The sequence below is a fragment of the Poecile atricapillus genome, chromosome 1 (assembly GCF_030490865.1).
Source record: "Poecile atricapillus isolate bPoeAtr1 chromosome 1, bPoeAtr1.hap1, whole genome shotgun sequence".
Classification (NCBI taxonomy): Eukaryota; Metazoa; Chordata; class Aves; order Passeriformes; family Paridae; genus Poecile; species Poecile atricapillus.
The window spans coordinates 119,105,309-119,128,520 of NC_081249.1; the positions used below are offsets into that span (position 1 = coordinate 119,105,309).

Below are 23,212 nucleotides of genomic sequence, written 5' to 3' on the forward strand. Positions count from 1 at the left end.
AGCTCAGCTCGTTTATCAGATTGTTGTGATGGTTTCTCTGTACAGGTTTCTCTGTACAAGGGCCTGACTGGAGCAACAGGGGTGGATTTTTAAAGCGTGTTTGTTACCCAGCTCTTGCTGTAATAAAGCTGAGCAGCCTGCCTGCATGCTCGAGATGCCATACAGCATGAGAAATCCTTTCCTCTGGGGAGCCACACGAGTCCTCTGCTGGTGCCCAGCAAAGCCCCTGCCCCTGGAAAGCGTGTAGAGGATGAAGCATTTCTCTCCATCCCTGCTCACAAAGCTCCCAAGGCTCACAGCTTGGTCTCTGCTGTGCTCAGAGGTGAGGCTCTTGATGCCTTTATTTATCTGTGTCCCCCAGTTGTGTTTCTCTGGAGGCTTTGCTGGGTTCTGGAGCGCAGCCTGGGAGTGCTATCTCGGTGTGACAGGCTGCAAGCCTACAGAAAACAGGCCAGGTACTCACATGCTGCCAACCGTGCTCATGGCTGGGACAGTCAGGCAACATTCTTTCTGCAAGGTTTATCTTGTTTTCCTTCTGATTGTTTAAGCAGCCGGCCAAAAAAAAGAAAAGAAAGCAATCTCTTCTGGGTTTTGGGTGTGGGCTTGTTTTTGTATTTTTTTCTTCCCGTGTTTTGGTTACAATGAAAGGCAGGTAAGAAAACAGCAAACACACTTAATTCCAAAGGATGTTGGAGGGCTTACTTTGTGCTTTATCTGGGGAGATTTTTGGATTAAAGCGCTTGCCTGGCTGCTGGTGGATATGTTTACTGAAATCAGTGTACCATTTTTGTGTTAGTAATGGCTAGGTGTTTTGGATAACTGTACCTGCTGCAGGGCAACAGAAATTTCCAGGCAGACTTTGCTGTATTCTCACTCTCAGCTGCAGTTTTTTGAAGAAGTATTTTTGCAAATTGATCTAAAAGATCTGAGATCAAATCACCAGATTTAAATACAACAAATGCCACCTGAGAGAGCTTTTCAGAAAAGCTCTGAAGTCCTGACAGCTCTGATGCATCATGGAAGGCACTCTTGACTTTCCAACACCCTGAGTGTACACAGCCCCTCTTTAATGTGTGGCACAGCAGAATGTTTCAGACGTCTTTCATACCACTGTTTTAATTTCAAACTATGCAAAAGGTTTTTTTTTTCAATACACAGGTCTAATATTAGTACATATATCCATGTGACAGAGAGGATGGATGGACAAGTGTGTCCAAATACATCCAGGAAAAATGAGGGCACATGCTTTTTTTCCATGCAGAAGCTCATCTTCCAAAAAAGAGAAAAAAATCCCAGTAAAGACGAGCCAGATGAATGCAATAAATGTACTAATGTTTCACTTCTGGCATTTTGACTCAATAAAACAGAAGGGCAGTAAAGCTAGATCCTCTGATCCTGGGTTGTGCTGTGTCCAGCTGCGAGTGCAGCAGCTGCAGGGCTGCGGAGAGAGCTCCGGCCAAAGGCACCCTGTGGAAATTGGCCTCACATCCATGGCACCGTGTTAGAGGGGGGAAAAGATAATGCCAGACACTGGGCTGGGAGAGAACAAACCCACACATTTGTGAGGTGCTCAGCTGGGGGTACAGAGGGTAATGTACTGGAGGGATTCAGAGCAGAAGTGGACTTTCAATTCACACATTACACGGGGTTTTGTTGCAATTAGGGCTGTGTGAGCCTCGCTGTTCCCAGGTGCCTCTGACCTTCCCCATCAGTGGTATTGATGTGGTGTTCCTCTCCAAAAATGCCCGTTCAGCAAGATCCAGCTAGTCTTAATAATATTTTAAGGTAGATTTTTAGACCTCTCTGTGGTGTATTTAAACAGTGTCCATGTAACCCTTTGGAGAGTTAGGATCTCCCATTAAAACACATCTAAATGAATATTACTTTTGTCAAATGACACATTTTTTAACCTTACTAATTCCAGAAGGAGCTCAAAAAATGGTACAACAGAGAAAAATACCCTTTTAAAGATTACATGATCTTTGTCAAGTTTAATTAGCTCCTAGGTGTTCTCCCCCCCGTCTTGGGAGGAAAGATGGAAGAATTAATTTTTATTTAAAAAATAGTTTCATCCTGTGACATTTTTAATGTTGTCTGAAGTGGCATATAGATTTTCATTTTTCAGTGTCTTCCACGATGATGTTTCAGGCTTTAAATTGATTATTCAGTGTGCTCAGGGTGCATTTGGCCGCAGTGTTGTATCCGGTGGCTGTCAGTGAATTGATGTGATAAAATCTGGGGCTGCAAGTGGGAGATGAACTCTAAGTCAGTGAGTCAGGAATGTCCCGCTGAGCAGTCCTATTTTTGCCAGAAGCATTTTCTCATCCAGGAAAGGGGATGGACTGGAAAGCATGGTGGTGGAGGAAGCTGCTGGTGGCCGTCTGCCGGGGCTGCTTACGCAGCTGTTTTTCTCTGGAGCCTTTCCAGGGGAACGGTCGCTGCTGTTCCAGAAACGGTGTTGTTCTGTGCTGCAGCGTGTGGAGCCCTGTCACCAGTGAACACTCCTCCAAATCCCTGCTGGGATTGTTGTGACCCTCTGCAATCAGCCAAACTGGCCCTGTGGCTTTGGGCGCTGCACAAGGGCCTGGGCGGCGTGAAAATTGTCTGATGGTGCCAGGGCTGCTGGCTGTGGAAATGAGTGTTTGCTGTGGGAAAGCAGAGCGTGTGTCCCTGTGTCCTGCAGACACCTCCTGTCCCTCCTTGGGGGGACCCACAGCTGCTGAGGGTCGTGAGGATCAGGGGGCTTTGAGGCTTCTGGGGAAAGGCACCCCTTGCTGCTCCTTTCTGGGAGCATGATCCATGCCTGCAGGGTGTCCTGCATGGATGCTGTGGCTCAGGGCAGGTCAGTAACTTGGCAGATGGGTTTTGCTGTGTTTTCACCAGTGTGTGTGTGCATTTCCACTGAAGAGTAGCACAGGGCTTCTGGCTTGGCATGCCATAGGACAGCAAAAAAGGGTGTGCCTCTGTCTGTCCTGCTGTTGTTGAGCTGGAGGCTAAAAATGATCTCTTCTTTTTCACCTCCAAAACAGCTGAAAGCAGAAATGAGGAAATCTTGGATTCCTGGAGTGATTGAAGCTTCTGTCCTCATCCCAAGGATGTACAGGGAGTGGATCATCATTTAACACCCCTTTATTTTCCAGGATTAATTTAACATCTGGGTACCTCGGGCAGGAGAGCAGGGAGGGGTTTAGAGGGGGATGACAGCAGTGGGATAATGCACTGGCCACAGCAGGATTTGTCTGCTCTTACCTATGCCAAGAGATGCTGTTTGCTGTATCCCCCAGCCCCATGCTACCACTGACTGGGGGATTCCTTGAGCATGCAAATGCTCACAGCTAATGCTTTTTTTACTTTTCTCAAGGACAATGAGTAGATTCAGCCTTTCAGTTATAGTGGATGAGGTTTTTGTGACCAGGTTGTTGTGGAGTGTTATTTTGAGGTGGGGTATTTTTGGTAGTTGTTGTTGTGGGGATTTCTTGTTTGTTGGTTTGGGGTCTTTTTAGTTTGTTTTTTGTTTGTTTATGGAGGTTTTTTGTTAAACAGAGTGGTGGTGTTCAGCTGTTAAACTGCATATGATTTTTCCAGAATGGGATGCAGGTGCCTGGATTCACAGGCTGCTGATTTAATAGTGGAGGAAAGGAGGGATTGCAAGAGGCCTCTGCACTGTATCCCCCTCCCTTTCCTGCCCTCCTGTTTGGAGTCCTGTATTTGTACATTATACACAGGATAATGTAATGTAATCATCTCAAAATCCTGTGCCTGGCACAGAAGCCACTGTGCTATCAGGGAGGTGACTTGTGCTGCCATTTAGCACGGCACTAGGAGTATTTCCTTGAGATTTTCAAGGCACTGCCATTCCTAAACATACTGAGAGAGAGAAAACAGCATCTCTTACAGTCAGACTGGCCCTTGAGTGGAGCCAAGCTTTTGGGACTTACCAAATGCTGTGTGTGCTCGTTTTAGTAAATGTAAGTGAAAATTTCTGATTCATCATTTTAATCGTAGAAGGAAGAAATCCATGAAGTTCTGCTCTATTTCAGTCTGAAGAGAAATAATGCATTGTGTACTGTGCTTGGTTATAGTGTGGGACAAGATTTATACAGAAGCAATTGTCTTTTAGGGAATAGTACAATACTTTTTAACAGTATCATAGAAACAGAGTATTTACTTAGCAGCTTGAATAAACAACTTTTATAAAATATGCATGGGCTTGTTAGTGTTTTATTGTGAAGTGCAGAAATGTCCATGCTTTACTTATTAAGTATGAATTTAAACTGAAATAGTGCTAAGTTTGTCACTAGGCAACTATTACTGGCCTGGCAACTTGCATTAGTCTGGTTCAGTGGGAATTTTGTAACCCATATTCTTTCTGTAAATTTGCCTTACCACAGGTGCTGTTCTTGGGGAATGTGTTAAATTCAATGAAGCTTCTCTTTTGACAGAAAATACTCACATACATCTGCAGGCAGATCAGCCATTTGTACTGAGAGGTTTTCACCAAGAAAAATGTCTTCTCTCAGCATTATTATCTTGCACTGACATGGTGTACTCTCAGTAGTAAAACAAGATGTAGCATCCAACATGATACTGATTCTTCAGGCAGGTCACAGAAGTCTGGTCGTGATCCTGTCCTTTCATAAGCTGCCCTGTAAAACTGTACAAGACTTTCTTCTGTCATTTCCAGCTTAAACAAGAAATATGGAAAAGCTCTTTGTTCTTTTCAGCAGCTGTTACTTGGAATAATTTGTAGGAGATGCTCTGAAAAGTCAGGTTGCCCTTTAGTTTTGTAGGGGATGATCTGGCACTGTTAAAAGGCAGTTGATGTGTGAATGGTGATGTGGATGTCAAGAAGCCCTCAGCATTTGTTCATTCAGGATTGATTGTTTGAGACTCCCTTATGTGATGCCAGCTGTCACGATCTGTGTTAAATTGCAAGAAATGAATTCCAAAAGCAGGCCCTGATGAGCCAGGAGACTGGGATTACAGGAGGGGAAAATAGGAAGCCATTCAGAGCTTGTTCTAGGCTGGCTGCAGGAAGGTTTCTTCTGGGCCTCTGCTGGCAGGCACACTGCCGGGGAGTGGCATGGGCCCTTCCCTTTCTTAATAAAGATAGGAACACAAATACAGTCAGAATTACTTTTGCAAGGGTTTTGTGCCGGTTTTGACCCCAGAAGTTTCAAAATTAGATGAAGAAGTGCCAAGAATAAGTTTTACACTGGCAGGAAGCGTCCTCAATAAATCAAAGAACAAACAGCTCTGGGATGTAGATAAATGTGTTTCTGGAGGTAACCATGGGTGGTGGCAAACACACAACCATTTTTCATGGGGTCTCTAGGCAATTATGAAGATAATTTGTCAGTGTGATAGGAGGAGGGGAGAGGGCAGAATCCTCCTTAAAATGCTAACATAGTGTGTTGTGAAGCACCAGGAGGAACGAAGGGTTTTCTGTGTGGGTTTTGTTACTTGGCAGGGTCTGCTATGACTAAATCTCCAAAGACTGCTGTTTCTTTTTATTTTTTATTTTCTTTAAAGTTGCATTCATTTATATATAATACAGTTGGTAAGTGCAAAAACCAACCTCACCTTATCAGACCATGTATGGGCTTTATTTGTAAAATGTTTCTAGCTGCCTGCTCAACGTGGCTGGAAACGCCTGTAGCTGTGCAGGCTCAATGGAGTAACTCACTTGTCAGAGCTCAGAGTTCCCGTGTTAATCAGAAGATTAATCTGACCCACATCCACCAGGGATCCCCTTCAGTTGGGCTGCATATGCCCTTTGTTTCGTTCCTTTATGTTGTTACATCTGTTGATTTGTTTTTGTTTTGTTTTTATATTCATCATGCAGTGAGAAATGTTCTTCTGAAATTCTGAATTAAATAATGTTCTTTTAAGAGGAACAATGCCAAGTGGCTACGGCAGCAGCCTAACTTTAATATCTCTGGTTAACAAAACACTTGCCTAAAGCGAAGCCAAAGCACCTCACAGGAGTTCTTTCAATGGGAATTTATTAGAATTATTTATTAAATTGAAGAAAGACATTTTTGCACTTCTATGATTTGGGTTGGACACAAGTCAGCACCAGATACTTCTTGCTTAAGCTGTTGAATCTGAAAACAAATGAGGAGCAAACCAAAATAAATCAATGCCTGTATTTTCTGGGATTGCAATGCCATGGGCAGCAGGCTGGAAGGCAGTGAGCCTGCAGCAGATGTGTGCTCGCTGCACTCAGTGCCTGGCTCTGCGCAGGAGCGCGCCTGGCCTCTGCCACCGGCACCTGGCGTTTACAGCACGGCTGTGCCGCGGCTCTCCATCCTCCCAGAGCCACCTCAGCTCTCCCTGCTCCAGCCTCAGCACTGCTGCAGCTCGGGACGTGGATTTGGGGGTTCTGGGGGGGTTTGGAGGGGGCTCCTGGCAGGTATGGAACAGCAGCATTGTCCAGCTGCAAGATGGTTTCTAATCGCTTTTTAGTAATCAGTCAGGGAAATGTAAGCATTGGATATGCTTGGGGTTTAATTAGCTTGCTTTCTGGAAATCCTTTGCCTGTTAGTCTGTGAAAAATTACAGCTGACAACTAAAATTTGGGCAGGAATCCTCTGTAGACCTTTTGGAAATGATTCTTCCGAGGATGCCCAAATTTAGATTGAAGCTCCTGAAGTGTGATTGTCCTGAAAGTGAGGATGTTTAGCACTGGGTGGAATGGACAGGATGAGTTCCCTGAGAGCAGGACAAGTCTGCTGAGTTCCCTTGGCACGTCCTCCTTTACCTCAGTAGGTGAACCAGGCTGTCACATCCACCCTTGCATGAAAGAGAGTAGCTAATACCTTAAGGCTCCTGGCTTATCGTAGGTTTGTCCAACAGATCCAGTAAATGTACACCCATTTCCTCTTTAAAACAAAAAAAGCCTACACTAAAACCACTTATTTCCTTTCCCCTCCCTTTTACACAACTGTGATGCTGTTTACTGCAAGCCCTTGCGAAACGGTAAATGGGAGTCAGGAATTCTGTGCAAGCAGATGCTCAAAAATGTTTGGCTTTTTGCTGTTTTTTCTCTTCCTTCGCTTCATCAGACACTTTTGTGTCTGCATTAAGCACAGTTTATCCTCTTTTTTAAACAGGCTGAACGCCACATGCAAAAAAAAATTGCTTTTCATTGATTTAAGTAAATGACTGATTTGTGCTCTCACTAGTGCAAGTTGTATTTCAAATCATGCCAACAGAGTAAGTTGGCAGCTGTGTGGAAGTAGCACAAAACCCTGTGTCACACTCCTGCTTTTCTCTGCCAGTGTTTAATTATTGGAGGTGGCCCGTGTGGGCTGCGGACTGCCATAGAGCTCGCCTTCCTGGGAGCCAAGGTGGTCGTGGTGGAGAAGAGGGACACCTTCTCCAGGAACAACGTGCTGCACCTCTGGCCCTTCACCATCCACGACCTCCGGGGACTGGGAGCAAAGAAGTTCTATGGGAAGTTCTGTGCGGGATCCATTGATCACATCAGTGAGTACCTGAGGGCACGGGCGCTGCTGGGGTGAGAGGTTTGCAGGATCAGAAGATTGCTGGGGACATTTCTTGCTCCGGCAGAAAGTTCAGCTGCCTTAACCATGTGCAAGTGTGCACCCAGAGGGGAACAAAAATGGTCTCGTTTAAGCAAAGTGGCAGAAGAACAAGTTACAGTCTTACAGAGCAGATTTTTTTGTTAGTCTGGTATGGTTAAACAACAGGCTTTGATTATGGGGTGTGAAGAATATTGATATTTATTCCAGTATGTTGAAGGTGGACACAAATAGCAGAGTGGACTATTTTACAGGGAAATAGGCTGCAAAATTTTGTATTCTAAAACATGCTGGTTAGCAGATCCTTTACAAATGACTAAGAGGCAAACCTCTACAAAAGCATTCTAAGAAACTGGACTGAAATGAGTTTTGCTGAGGAGGTTGTGCTGCGAGAGGAAAAGGAGGCGGAAGAGAAGAACATCCTGTGGTGGTTGCTATGTTTGTGTTCATCATGGTATGGGAAGCAGAAATGCCTGTGTTAACAGTGAACCTCAGCTCTCAGCAGGCTGGTGGCACCTGGCCTTGCACACCTATCCAACACATCTCTGTCACTTGCTCTCCACAGGTATTCGACAGCTTCAACTCATCCTCTTCAAAGTTGCACTTATCCTGGGAGTCGAAATCCACGTGAACCTGGAATTTGTGAAAGTCCTGGAGCCTCCTGAAGATCAAGAAAACCAAAGTATTGTTTATCAGAATGCAGTGCTGTTCCCAGCAGCTTCTTTTTGTGCTGGCTGTTCTGTGAAGCCATACAAGGCAGTCAAACTCTTTCAAGAAATAAGAGATTTTCTCCCTTTTTATTGGGCCAGCCTTGCTCTGTGCACTCACAGGCATGAGTGACCCCAGTGTGACAGAGGGCTGGGACATCTGAGAGCACAAGCCAGGCTGACAAGCGGAGGTTTTGCTCTGTGCCTCCTGGCATGTGTTTGAGGCTTTCTAGGCAGTCTGGTGTGGCTGCTCAGGATCTTCTTGCAAAAACAGATTTTGATTGATAATGTAAATGTTGAGGATGGATTAAGTGCCCTGGGCCTCGTTTTGCATTCATGTCTGATGTAGCTCCCACTGGCACACAGAGTCTTATCAGCATTCTTATGCAAGATTTTTAAACAGTAGAAAAGGATTTCTCATTTTCTGATTTTTTTTTTTTTTTTAATATTAGTGTTTAGGATGTAGTTTCACTAAAATATTTTAAAATTTTGCTTTAATTAAAACACTGTAGTATCTCTTCAAAGGGTCATATGGTGACGGTAGAACAGGTATATTGGTTTAAGTAGTTAAAGTATCTATAATTTTAAAATATGGACAATAGTAACACTTTCACATGATCAGCTTTGTAAAAAGATTAAGTTTAGCTTTGTGAGTATGCTTCCATTTAATCTCTGTTTAGAGGACAATTAAAAGCATTGATGATGGAATGCTATTTTTATTTAGTAGCCATCTCTTCCTTGGTGCAACCACATGTATGTACTGCCTGGTAAGGTGGCTGTGGGGTTATTTCTGTGAGAAATAACTTGACATCTTCTTGTGGTGTGGCTGAGAGGAAGTTACTGCATTAGGGAATCCAGAGAATGAGAAATGCACCCTTTATCTCAGTGCCCTTTCCTCAGAGTCTGAAATCACCTCTCTGTCATGATACTGAAGAATTAACAAATGTAATTTGTGTTTTCAGAGACAGGTTGGAGGGCTGAATTTCTCCCCATGGATCACCCTTTGTCAGAGTATGAATTTGATGTTATCATTGGTGCAGATGGCCGCAGGAACACGTTGGAAGGTGGGTGAATGTTTGTTTTTAACCTTATTAGTGATCCTTAGGGTACATTGAAAGATCTGAAAGTCGGAGGAGAACACAAAGCAGCAGAGTAGCTTTGAATCCATGGAAGTCTGTGTGAAAGCTGTTACTTTATGTGGTACCCTTTGGTTTTGTTGTGAAGTTGTAGCTCAAAATAAAAGACATTTAATGTCATTTCTGCTTCTGAGCTGTATCTGCACTGCCTACAGAACACATCGTGGTGCCATGGGGCTAGCTGCAAGGTTAGGTAATTATACAGTGATTTAACTCGAAGGAGGCTGACTGGATACATGTCAGGAATTGCACAGCTTCTGCTGTTGTGCTGGGAATCTGCCCTGGATGCTTGAGCTCATGACCAAAAGGTGACGGCCAGGTATTTAATGAAGGCAGCAGAGGCATTGCTTCTTTGTAAATGAGACTGAACTTGAGAAGCAGTTCCTTTAGAACCAACAGCAAAAGAGAATAAATAGCTCCAAGGTGTGTGGGAGGAGAGGGGGTAAATGTTTCCTGATCTGAGTCACTGCTGAGAATTCAGACCACCTGAGCTGTGTTTCTTAGAGAGACACTGGATGAGCTGCTCCTGCATCACAGGAACACACCTGATACTTAATGATGTATTTCTCTTTTAACTCTAATTATATCCATGCTAGTTTCCGTTCTCTAAGTACGCTTCTTGTTTTTATTAGCTTCAGAGTTTGTCTGCTTATTCTTTTATCTGCCAGCCACAATGTGCTTACAGTTAATTCCTCATAATGCTGTGCTGGAAATTTCCCTCCATTGTTGTCCAGCTGTCCCCCATAAAAGACTGGTTAAATATTCAGGTACCAGCAAAACCTAATTTTTCTTGTCTCAGCTGCAGAGTCTGTTGAGAGGTTAATGTTTATCATCATGCCAGGATCTAGGGAAATGATTGGTGCACTGAAGATATGTACAGAAGCTGGTGGTGCCATATCAGATCTATCCCAGTGAAATAATGACAGCATATCAAGAAGCACAGAGACAAAAATTCATAACCAATTTATGTCTTCTTGTAAAATAACATATTTTCTGAAGTCATCTGCAGTGGGCTAAAGATACTGTAAGGATCCTCTGTCTTATTTCATGATTTAATTACAGATAAGGGGAACATACAGATGGGAAAGCTTCAACGTGTGATTACAAGACTGTGGCTTAGGGGGCTGTTTTCTGTGAAAAGTGGGAGCAAAGATGAAGCAAGGAGCTTCTCAGTTGGTCTCCCCTTGGAAATACAACAGTTAAGCCACTGAATATTTTTCAATCCCGAATATCTGTTAAAAATCTCGTTAGCTGGTAGTGTGTGCACCTAAGCACTGCTACAGAGGATTCTGATTTTCACATTATTCTCTGCTGCTTTTCACTGCTGATCTCTTGTATCTTTTTTCTTGAGCTGTTTACCACCTATGTAACAAATAGCTAGCTTGCCATTTAGCATGTTAAAAATGTCTCCCTCCACTGAATATGACCTGTTCTATTTCCAGACATGTCCAAAAAGTTGTCCATGTTTTTCTTTAGTCATAATTTTTCCTTAACTTCTTCCCTTAGTTGCCCACCCAACCATTTTTCAATGAGACTTTACCTTGAATGCAGTGCAGCTCCAGTTTTGCTGCTGAAAATGGGGAGAAAAGTCTCTTTACATTCAGGGGAGTTTTGGAGGCCTGGTGGAATCTACTGATGGCATGTTGTTTGATGAGGTGTAGGAAAGATACCGAGCTGCCTCGAGCTGACCCTCCCTGAAAGTCCAGTCTGAGGTTTCCAGGGGTTTTAATTCCTCTCTTTGCTCACCAGGCTTCAGGAGGAAGGAATTTCGTGGAAAGCTGGCTATTGCCATCACTGCCAATTTTATAAACAGAAATACAACTGCAGAAGCCAAGGTAGAAGAAATTAGTGGGGTTGCTTTCATCTTCAACCAGAAGTTCTTCCAGGACCTGAAAGAGGAAACGGGTGAGTGCATCCTCATTTGTTCCACTACCAAATACAAGAGGCAGCAGGGGAGCTCTATGTGCCAGGCCACCCTCTTGTTACTGGTAACATCAGTTTTGAATAATGTGGATAAAAAATTTCCAAGTGATAAAATGCTGTTGATGTCAGAAGCTTGCAGATGGAGATGTCCATTTATGGTACAGTGGGATATTTTTTTAGCCTGGGTGTTGCCACATCATGGCTTGTTTTAGTGTTTAAATTTTTCTCAACTGCAAAAATGTCTGCTATGTTGAACAAATTTGGAAGAGCATTTTCAGGGCCCAGAGATTTTCCCTTAAGACATGATTTGTTTTGTTTCTATCCGTTCACATGCTGAACAGCTTAAACCCTTTGAAAAAGTCTCTGCCCTTCTGGGAGGAGTTTACTCTTGCTTTTTGATGTGTGGTGCTGATAAGCTGAGAAGAACTAGAATCCGCCATAAATACCAAAAATATAAATTGTGAAACACATCTTAATGGAAAGGGGTTTCAGAGTAGTTGCAGTCACTGTCAGTGACTGCAATCAATCTATTCTGTTCTATTCAATATAATCTATTCTATACAATCAATTCTATTCTTGATCTACAGCTGATTTAAAAAAAAAATATTATTGGAATTGAACCCAAGCCCCCTGGTTAGACCCAATGCCAGAGCCCCAAAAACCACTTTATTCCCTTGGCATCCAGTTGTACCTCAGGAGCTGTTAATGCTGTAGCTAACTGGCTGTTCCCTGAAAGAATAACTGCAAACTGCACTGAGGAAAACTCTGTAGGGTGAGCCCAATCTCCTCTCTTGTTTTGTTTCATAGCATTTTGCCCAGTGATCCTGGGAGAGTGGAGGCATCCCAAGAAGGGAAGGCACCTGCTGGGATCAATCCCAGGGGTTGGTGAGTGACACAGGCAGGGCACTGCTCTTGCTGACAAATGTCTATCTCTTTGCAGGGATTGACCTGGAGAATATTGTCTACTATAAAGACAGCACACATTATTTTGTGATGACAGCAAAAAAGCAGAGTCTTCTGGACAAAGGAGTGATTATTAATGTATGTAAAAGTGCTGGTTAAACCCTACTCTATTCACTTGGCACACTGTAAGCGTGAACATCTGTATAAATGTTGCGTGTTAGAGAGGGTGTTTATAGACTTAATCACTTCATTCAAGCTCAGGTCACTTGGATCTTACTCTGACATTTTTAGAACTTGCTTTTCCCTTCGGTCAGCTCAAAGTTTCTATAGAGAACTGAAAACAATGCTTCCTAAATTAATCAGTTTTGAAGCTGGCTGAAATGGGATCTTGACTCACCTTGGAAATACATGGTGGGATCATCACAGCAGAAAATAAAAACCTCAGTTATTTAAGGGTGAACTTAGCACAGCTATGACCAGTTTTATCAGGCAAATAAGGAAGCATGAAAACCTACCCTAGCCTAAATTGCAAATTCTCTCAAGTGGGTGAAACATGCTAGAAGAAGGGTATAAACATGGTGGCCTGAGCTTTCAGGGCTACTTGGGATTTTGAGGTATTTTTTTCCTTTTCTTTTTTCTTCTTCTGTAAAATACAGGGTTTATTTTCTTTTGTTTCTAAAAAGTGTTATGGCACCACTTAAATTTCCCTCCCTGGAAACTCAAGAGAGGTCAATTTTTCTTGCAAAGTAAGAGTGCCAAAACAGCCAAGTGTAATTTCCTGAAGGAAGTACTTGTGGGGAACTGTCAGAAGGACTCTTGCCTTCTTGGCAACTTGGGAACCTTGTCATCAGGGCTTTCTGATGGGACCACTTAGCTCAGTGCCATGGTTCCCTGCCCTTTTGGGGGCCAGGGTTCCCAGGGCAGAGCTGCTGTCCATGACCAGCCAGAGAGGGAGAGAGGAAGGGCGGAATCCCTTGGGGGAGTGGCTGGTGGGGCTGGTGTTTGAAGGTGGGGGCATTCCCAGGGGATGTGTGGGGAGTTTGGAGCAGAAGAGCAGCAGCTGTGGCTCATCAGAGCTGTTTTCCTGACCTACTCAGCTCTGAGTGGAAGAATAAAACCAGCCCGGTGTGTCTGGAACAACTGGGCTAATAGCGGTTCTGCGGTATCATCTGTGATTAGGGGTCTCATCCACGATTAGGCTGGAAATAGAACCTGCCTGATTAATGATCACTGCCTTTAAGTAGGGTGACCTGTAAAGGCAGGGTCCTTCTCCACTCTGGCCAAAAAAAAACCCAGCCCAAAAGCTAACAGCAGAAAAGCTGCTGTGATCCGTGTTTGACCGTGGTGTTGTTGCTGATCAAACCTGGGAGCTGAGCCCCACACCTTACAGCAGCAGCAGTGCTTCTGCTCTCCTGGGGCTGCAGATGTGGGCTGCACGTGTGCAGAAAAGCGTTGCAGTGATGTGGATAACATCTTTTGATGGGAGGGAAGTAATGTTCTGAAAACATTGCACAACCAAGGAACTGGGAGGAGCTGAAATCTTCTCTTGCAGACAGAGCTGCTTGTTCAGTGTGGGCAAGGAGAGCTCTGTTTGGGGCAGTAGCTGTGCTTGGGCACGGGCTTTTTGGAGAAGATGACAAGTGCCACTTGTTTCTTGTTGCTGTGAGCAGCAGAGTTCCAATCCAGAGAGGATGCTGGAGTCTCTCATCCCACACCCTTCTCTCCTTGCAGGACTCCATTGATACCGAGCTGCTGCTCTGTGGGGAAAATGTGAACCAGAACAATTTGCTGTCCTACGCCAGAGAAGCTGCTGACTTTGCAACCAACTACCAGCTGCCTTCCTTGGATTTTGCAATTAATCACTATGGCCAACCAGATGTAGCAATGTTTGATTTTACCTCCATGTATGCCTCTGAAAACGCTGCTCTGGTGAGAGAGAGGCACAGACACCAGCTCCTGGTGGCGCTTGTTGGAGATAGTTTGCTTGAGGTAAATCTTGGAATGCTTTCCAAGCAGCTTTTTCAGGTTTTTCAAATTTTATTTCCTTAATCCAACCATTCAATTTATGCTCCAGTATAAAATGTCCTCTTTCACATGTCCTGAAACAGTGGTACCTCATTTGGAATAGACTTTTTCCCCCATTTTTTCTTTTCTCCTTTTTTATGCCATAGTTTGTCCTAGCTAATGCTTGGCTGGCAGCCTCTGGCTGAGATCCCATTTTGCTTTATGCAAGTGGTGTTGCTGTCTGAAAACTGTGAGCTCCGTGTCCTCAGCTTGGGTGCATGGCATCATTTAACTGAATTCCATCATAGACAAACACTTGATCCAAATTATTATTGCAGTCTCTTTGCCTTAGTATGTTCCTTTTTTTTTTTTTCTTTCTGAAGTGAAAAGATGCACCTTTTTTTTTTATTTTAAACTCATGCTGACAGCCTGAGGCATTTGAAAAGAACAGTCCAAAGCAAATTTAGGAGGTGAGAAGGGTGTCTTTTTTTTTTCTTGAATAATTCTTGAGTCTTCTTTTTTATCTCAGCCTTTACCTTTTGAGGCTGAGAAATTTGGTTTTAAATATAGAAGTTTAAAAAAAATGAAAAAGTGAGAAAACTAATCTTTTTTCCCTACCCAAGGAGAGGCACATTTAAAACCTGTAAATGTTGCCTCTGTTGCATTTTGACTCTTTCTGGGCTATTTTTCCAAGACAGTATGAAACCCTAGACTCCAGATTGACACTGGAAGCTGGTTCAGTAGTGAGAAGCTGAGAAATGTGCAGAGCTAAGGTGTGAATGCTTCTTGCAGCCCTTCTGGCCGATGGGCACTGGCTGTGCACGAGGTTTCCTGGCTGCCTTTGACACGGCGTGGATGGTGAGGAGCTGGGCACAGGGCAAGCCCCCGCTGGAGATCCTGGCTGAACGGTGAGTGCTGCTCTGCTCCCCAGCCCTCCAGAGCTTCCAGCACTGCCAGAAGGCACTGGCTGTCAGAGTGCTGTCAGGAGAAGTATTATTAGGGCTTAAATCACTGATTTATGTCACTTAAGTGTTATCCTCAAAGAAGTAAACCAAAGAGACCTCATATCAAAAACTCCAGCTATCTCAACACCTGGTTTTTTTATCATCAAATTTTTTTAAAAAAATCCTGAAGGGAGTCTAAATAAATTCTTCAACACTAACAGCTTTCAGAGTTGATCTCTGCGATTTTAACTCTGCAGTTTGGCTTAGTGGTGCTCTCTTGAGGCTGATAAATATGTGGCCAAGGAGAATTGTTAAAATGCTGCAGCAGAAGCTTGTTTTTGACTGGAGCAAGAAAATGTGTTGTTAAGTACAGCAGCAGTCCTGTTGTCACCGTGCTCTGATGGTTGAGGCTGCTGACTCAGGTGCTGCTGGCAGCCACCCTGCTCTGCTGCAGCTCCCAGGCTGTTTTGGGGCAGATGTGTAATAGGAAGAGCCCTGCTGGTGGGAAGGCAAACAGGAGCTTTACTGACTACTGCACTTTGGGATAGAAGCTTGTGGGATGACTCAAACACGGCCTAGTCCCAAATGGAAAATTGAACAGCATAGTAAAAAAAGCTGTGGTGGTTATAGGAATTGCAGGATGACAGGATTTAGTGCTCTTATGTGGTAAAGAAGTTACTTCTTGAGTAGCTGTTAAAGCAAAACCAGATGACTGGATGATGTAACCTCCTTTTTTTTTCCTTTCCTTCTTTTTCTTGCTCACTTCCTGCCTCAGGAAAATATGGGCATGAGCTCTAAGTGTCTGTCTTGTTTGTCCTTTTTCTGTCTGGCATCCTTCTGTTGAGTGGGGATAAGAAATGGGATGGATGCATTATGCATTTAGTCCATAACACTTGTCCTGGCAGAACCAAAATAAGGTTCAGGCAGTTGAAAAAAAAACCCCAATCTCTTTATATAATAAATATTTATTTTAATGCATAACTCATGCATCTTTTTCCTCTGCAAGAGAGAGCATTTATCGACTCTTGCCTCAGACGACCCCTGAAAACATTAATAAGAACTTTGAGCAGTACACCATTGACCCGGGAACAAGATACCCCAACTTGAACTCGAGCTGTGTTCGACCTCACCAGGTCAGTACTTAAAAGGCTTGCTTGTGAAATCAGTTCTTTTTTTGTCAAGGGTAAATAGAGCTGCAAGGACTGTGTGTAAACAAAATCTTCAGGAGAGTCCTTAATTTAGAACTAGCTGCTGATAAAGTTAACCTGGGAACAAAGCTGGTTTTTTGTCTGAGGTTATGCTGGTAATCACTTTTCCTCGCAGGTGAGACAATTGTATGTTACCAATGAGCTGCAGCAGTGTCCTCTGGAAAGAGTGAGCTCCATCAGAAGATCAGTGAACCTCACAAGACAAGGTAAGTGATCTCCATCTGTGGCTTTACGTTTGTGGTCTTCTGAGCGCGCAAAAGCTGCCTGAAATGTTTGCTCTCCTGTTTCTGCAGAGTCAGATATTCGGCCTAACAAGCTTTTGACGTGGTGCCAGAAGCAGACAGAGGGATACCGAAATGTTCATGTCACTGACCTGAGCACCTCCTGGAAAAGTGGCCTTGCTCTGTGTGCCATCATCCATCGCTTCAGGCCTGACCTCATGTAGGTGGCAGCTGTGGAGCTCCTTGGGAGAGGCATTTGCCAAAGGCTGGTGTAAGAGCAGCCAGAACAAGCCTGGCACTCTGCAGTGCCCTTGTGTGGCTGCAAGGAGGTGCAAACCTGGCTGGCTTTGGGGGGTGGACAGGGTGGGGTTGGGTTAGCTTTGCTTCTTCTGTGTGTCCTTTCCCTTTAAAATGAAATAGATGTGCTTTCAAAGAGCCAGGAAGGCTTTGAACCCTGTGATTTACCATCTTTGTGGGAGTCATGTGTGTGTTTAAAATGAAGTTTGCAGTTTGGGGAGATGTGCAGAGATGTTCCTGGATCCCTGGAGACAGGTTTTAGTGTCTGTTTGAAAGCACAGCCATGAAGCACCGTCCTGAGTGACAGAAATGCTGGCTGAGCCTGGAGTGGGCCACCCTCCACGTGTTGTACTGGCTGCTGTGACACTCAGCCAGGGAAATGCTGGACTCTGGAGGTTTTGCACAGCTCTCTCCAGGACAGCACAGAGCCCTTTCACATAGGCACAGCAAGGGCTGGGCCTTGACAATTACCTGTCCTGGGGGTTGAGGGTAAGGCAGCATTCCCCTTTTGGCACAGTTTCTGGGGTCCTGGTGCTGCATGACACAGCTTCACCCATGGGAATATTTTGTAATGTCCCTTAGGTAGGTACAAGAGGGTCAGTGGGTAACAGGTGTCAGGAAATAGCAATTGCTGGCACTGCTGGGTGCAGTCAGTGGGGTGACTCTTCTCTTCTCACCAGTCTCCAAATTGCAGGGGATGCAGTCTCCTGTCTTCCTGCAGAGCCTTAGGAGTCACATATGAATTACTGTCAGCCTCCCTTTATTGTGGATAAATGAAAGGAATGGTTGAGCTTTTTTATGAGGTGTGATAAATTGGAAAAAATGGGAATGGGACCTAGGATGCTTGTTTGTACAGTTTGTACAGAGGAAGAGCTGAGATTTTAAGAATAGTTAAAATATTTTTTTTTTTTTTTGCTTTGGGCTACTTTAAAACAATTAGAATGGTGGATATTTTTGGGGGAGAGGGTACAGAAAGCAAAGTAATCTTTGCTGCCTGTGGAAAATGTTGTCTACACTGCTCTCAACAGAGTCGATAAATTTATCTTCCTGAGCTAACAGACCTCCTGCTGCTTAATTAACATTGTGTTTGGATCTTGCTGGCTTTCTGTATTCAGTGAGCCTGCAGAAGGACTTGGCCAGATGAAAGCCAGGCGAGAAAGGTGGCAGCCAGTGACAGCCCCCAGCTCCAGAAACGGGCAGTGGGTGGGAGAGAGAAGAGGAGAAATTCTTCAGGGCTTCAAAAACTCACATTCCACTGTGAGGAGAAAGGAACTGCCCTGCCTGGAGCTTTGTAATTTATTCACATGTTTATTTTAATCATGAATTTTGGAAGCCGTTCAAAAGATTAGAGTCTTAGAATAGATCCCATAGAAAATGGATTAGAGAGTGGATAACAGAGTTCCAGATGTGTGATGTATTTATTTAGTGCACTGCTAAATTCACTTATGGCCTGGACAGGAGGTCCCTGCTCAAACTGTGTGTGTGTAAAACCTTAAAAAAGGAAAGGCAGTGCCTGTGCATGTGTGCACACACATATAACGTGCTACTTCCACAGAATGCTGTCCTTAATTTATTCCTCCTGGCTTTGATGATTTATAGCACTAATTGAACCTAAGTAATCTGTTGCTAACAGATGAAGTCTGTAGTGGTTCAGCTGTGTTTGGAGAAGGAAAAAGTTCCTTAGCACTTCTGAGGAAGAATTGCATCTCTCCATAAATAAGAGGATCTTTTCTTACGGGACTACATCAAGGTCCAGTTCAGTGAAAAAGCTTTTAAAGTGCATTTCTGGCCAAGCCAGTAATTGTAATAATGGGATTTGTGTGCAGCTCTTGCCTTTGGCACTGTGTGGACTCTGTAGCTCTGACCCAGTGAGGTGCCCATGCCCTCATTCCTGGTGCTGCTCTGATGCCCAGAGAGGCTCCATGGAACAGGGGCTGGACACAGTTAAAGGAATAAAGTGGGGATTTAATCAAAACCCTTCAAAGGATGCAGCTTGGGCAGGGCAAGAGCCTGGCTGAGGATCCACCCAAGATGGACCCAAGATGGACCCTGTGTCCCCAGAGGGAGCAGGGGGTGCTGTGTGTCCCCAGAGGGAGCAGGGGGTGCTGTGTGTCCCCAAACAGAGCAGGGGGTGCTGTGTGTCCCCAAACAGAGCAGGGGGTGCTGTGTGTCCCCAGAGGGAGCAGGGGGCAGTGATGCCGCTGTGCTGTCCCCACAGAGACTTTGACTCCCTGAACGAGGAGGACGTGGTGAGGAACAACCAGCTGGCGTTCGACGTGGCCGAGCAGGAGTTCGGCATCCCCCCGGTGACCACGGGCAAGGAGCTGGGCTGGGCTGGGGAGCCCGACAAGCTGAGCATGGTGCTGTACCTGTCCAAGTTCTATGAGCTGTTCCGGGGCGCCCCGCTGCGTGCTGTGGGTGAGGCTCCATCACTCTGCTCCTCCTGGGCCGGGAACAACCTCCCAGCCCAGGAAAGGGGAAAAAATGGGATGGGAGACCAAGGTTGGGTGGGTTCTTGGTGGATTCAGGGAGTAGGAGCAGCTGGGCAACCACTGCTTGACATCACCAAGGTCATGTATCAGGTTGGTGTGATTCCCTGGCAGGGATGACTGCACACAGCACATTCGTGCTTGTGGTTTTCTCTTTTAAAAAGCCACCCTACACTGTGTGTATTTACTTATATATATATATATATTCACTTTTATAGATATATAGATATATTTATATTTATATATATGTGTGTATTTACTTCTTATATATAATTGCTACCAGAACTCAGCTTTAGGCAGAATAATTTAAAAACAAATCTAAGTAAATATCCTGAGCAGTTTTTTGTTTTTTTTTTCAACAGATGCTGATGAGAAGCAAAATGGAGAAAATAATGATCTTGGATCACCGAAATCATCGAATTTCATCTTTAATAATTATATCAATTTAACTTTACCAAGAAAACGAGTACCAAAGGTGAGTTGTGAAGCAAGACTTGCCCTATGAATCTTTTCTTTCCTGAAAAGATGAAAATAAACTTTCAGGCTCAGAAATAAGAGATTTATATATACCCTGCTCTAGTTTTGAGCTATTTCTGCTTGTAAGAGAAAGAGTCCTGTAGCTGTGTATTCCTGGAGTTGGATATCCAGCCATTCTACTATATACCAGCTCAGATAATCAGTGCTGTGCCAGACTGTTTATTGACTGGGAGGGAGTGCTGCTTTCTGAAAAAAGCAGTGATTTGCACAGTTTATGGATGCTGGCAGGGTTCTGAAGGGAACCTTTCCAGCTCTTGCAGAAGAAGCCTGCAATGGTGGCAAACAGTGGGCAGGTTGATCAGCAGCTCTGGGATAACAATCTCTCAGTCATGCCCATGTACTTTTCTCACTTGGTCACTTATTAATGACAACTTGCTGACAGGCCCTGTTATGTCCCTGTATTATAAAAACATCCATGCCCATACATGCTGTGATTAAGGACATGCAGAGCCTTGAAGCTTTGCAGAGGCCTGAGTTAGCACATGTACACATCTACTGCATTTCTCAGTATTTTAATACACTGCTTTTTAAATTTGTTGCTCTCTTATCTTGTAGAAGTGTGATTTCTGTTTATTTTTCACCTGAAGAATTACTCCAGAATTTCCAGATGCTTCCTACACTGACTTTTGTCTTGAATATTTTCCATCCACAAATGCTTTTTCAAAACCTGTGGACAGTCAACTGTTCAGTAACTTCAAATATCCTTGTTTGGAAATAGTTTTTTCGTGCCACCCACGTATCCACAAAACAAAGTGACATGGTTCCCAGATGGCCAAGCAGTGAGAAACCAAAAGGAAGAATAAACTTTGCTTTTTCTTGTGGGTGACTTCTTCAGAAGGAAAACCTCTATCATGACCACAACATTGTTTTTCAATGAGTTGTTTGCAGAAGCAAATAGACTTTTAGCAGTGGGGAGAGCTTTCCATTACTGAGCCATAGAGCCTCTGATTAACCTCCTGTCCTGAAACAAGCCTTCTGTCATAGCAGGAGCTGGAGCTCTTGGCAGTGCATGAGAGCACGAGGTGATTTGCCTGCAGGGCCCCTCTGGTTTCACACTGTAGGGGCTCGTTGGAAATGAGAACTGGAAGTGTTATTTCCCAAATCAGCTTGGGAAACGAGGCATTTTGTGCCAGGTTTTGCAGCCCTGTCATGGATGGGCTGTGGGTTAGGACAGGCTTGGCAGTGCCAAAACCAGCTGGGAAATGAAGCTCCTTGGAAAGCAGCTGCTTGGGTTCAGGGTTTGGCTGTGGCTTCAGTTTCAGGGTAGAAGGTGGTGCTGAGCATTATCCAGGTGTACAAACAGCAGATGTTCCATGCAGGCTGTAGGAGAGCAGAGTGCTGCCAGCTGAGCTTTCCTTGGCAGGTGCTTTGTGCTGGGACTGGGCTGCAGGAGGGGTCCCTGTCTGGGCACAGGCTGGACAGACCAGGCAGTGGGGCTGGAGCTGGGCTGGCTGTGGCTGTTCTGGCAGCCTGTGCTCAGCTGCATCATGTTTTCCATTCTGGCTGCAGAGGAACTGAGATTTCCTGTGCTCCAGACTAATAAATGAATGGAGGTATTTACACAATGCAGGGCCCAGCCCTTTCCGAGTCATTGCTTTGTCTTTAACCAGAATCCTTCATGTCAGGTTTCTCAGAGCTGGCATCTTGCTTGCTCCTTCACTCTGGCAAAATCTGCTTTCCTGTGGCCCAGGTGATTATGCAGAGTACATTGAGCTGTTCTGTGTTCACCCTCTCTGGGTACTGCAGAGCTGGGTTATACTCAGCTGCTGCTCCACAGACAGGCAAGCAAAGCAAAGTAATTGAAATATTGTCATCTGATTCTTTCTTTGCCCACAAGTTGTTTGGGATTACTCGTCCTTACTCATCCTCACTGCATAATGATTTATTACAAACAGTCTGTGTGTGAAAAGGAAGCCTGCATTCTTTGATCTTTCTGTCTTTATTCCTTTTTGGGGCTTTTTAAGTTGACTGAGCAGGCACTAAGTTACAGCATGGGAAAATGCAAGTAAGTGGAATGTAGTTTATTGTTCATAATTTATCACTGTATCAAACATTCAGGAATGATTGTTATAAGAAATGATAAAAATTTCCAAGCATTGACTGCTTTTCAACTTTGTGCAGACTGAGTATGAAGTATTACTGATTTGTGTAATCTCTAGTTGAGTAAAATAATGAAATATATGTGTGGCTCTTGCACAAAAGAAGCAATTTGGTTGCTTAAGTATTGTAATGTTGAGCCAGAGTCAGGGAGGTGAACCTTGTGAGGGAGCCTGACCTTTCAGGCAGCCAGTAATTGCTCAAAAAATGAACTATAACTGTGCCATGAATTCATGATCTGAACTCATGATCTGAATTCATGCAGACAGATGGGTTAAGAGAGATTTGGGGGTTATAGTGAAAGAGAGAGGGGTTTCTGGATTTTGTTACTTCTCTGGAAAATGGTGCAGTCTAGCTGCAAACTCACAGAACAACTGATGCTGTGAAACCTTTTTCTTCAAGGGTGTGTTTACGAATGATGAACTCCTCAGCAGTGGAGGAGGGCAAGGTGAAGTGCCAAGTTTAGGGTCTGTGTTCAGCACAGGGTGCAAGCATCTCTCTCCCTGGGGCTGCCCTGATACCTGCACCAGGAGCAATCCTGCTGGGCTGGGGGTCAGCCAGGCTCCTGGCACTGCTCACCTGTGTGAGCCCAGAGCTCACCTGCCTGGGGCTGGAACTTCTTATCCTGGGAGCAGCTGCTGGGGTGAACCTGGGAACTGCTTCAGTAACCCATGGAGCTTGTTCTGGCTTTGCCCTTTCAGGCTGAAGGGAAGACAGAAGAAAACGAGACGAACAAAAGGCGTCGGAAAGGACTCTTCGGTGTCTTTGAGCAGGTTGGTGTTGGGTGGTGCCCACCCGTGTCCAGCTCCTTGATGGGCACCAGAGCTGAGGAAGCAGTGGGAGTTGGGGGGACAAGCTTTGGCCTTTGGAGCTTGGCAGGAAAAAACCCTCTCCCCTAAAACCTTGAATTTACTGTGGCGTGCACTAAAGAAGAGCTAAATTAATTTATATTAATTTGACAGGGAGTAGAGCATGAATTAAATTGCACTAGTTTTTGTTCTGACACAAGAACATTTAAGATATTTGGGTTCTTTTCCTTTCCCTAACTCAGCTATTTGGACAGTTTTTTATTTGAGGAGTTTGCATTGCAGCTTTGTTTCTAGCCCTTCTCTAATTGGTCACCTTTGTGACTGCTTTATGAATAGCAGCACTGATTAATGTTCCCTTTTACTGTACTCTGGGACCCATGAAAATACTTC

General features: G+C 44.4%; 1 protein-coding gene across 17 annotated transcripts in view; it reads left to right on the top strand.

The window, feature by feature from the left end:
* Positions 1–23,212, top strand: part of MICAL2 (microtubule associated monooxygenase, calponin and LIM domain containing 2) — a 73,670-nt gene that overhangs the window by 33,292 nt on the left and 17,166 nt on the right. For all 17 annotated transcript variants that reach the window (XR_009277991.1, XR_009277989.1, XR_009277995.1 and 14 more), the window contains exons 3-15: positions 7,284–7,491; positions 8,113–8,229; positions 9,217–9,318; positions 11,140–11,295; positions 12,254–12,354; positions 13,948–14,205; positions 15,013–15,128; positions 16,171–16,297; positions 16,488–16,578; positions 16,666–16,813; positions 19,109–19,308; positions 19,742–19,854; positions 22,715–22,786. Coding sequence is in view for 13 of the 17 variants with exons in the window: in XM_058842719.1 (XP_058698702.1) it covers positions 7,284–7,491; positions 8,113–8,229; positions 9,217–9,318; positions 11,140–11,295; positions 12,254–12,354; positions 13,948–14,205; positions 15,013–15,128; positions 16,171–16,297; positions 16,488–16,578; positions 16,666–16,813; positions 19,109–19,308; positions 19,742–19,854; positions 22,715–22,786 (1,809 nt within the window). In the remaining 4 variants the exon portion in view is untranslated. The remainder of the gene's footprint in view (positions 1–7,283; positions 7,492–8,112; positions 8,230–9,216; positions 9,319–11,139; positions 11,296–12,253; positions 12,355–13,947; positions 14,206–15,012; positions 15,129–16,170; positions 16,298–16,487; positions 16,579–16,665; positions 16,814–19,108; positions 19,309–19,741; positions 19,855–22,714; positions 22,787–23,212) is intronic.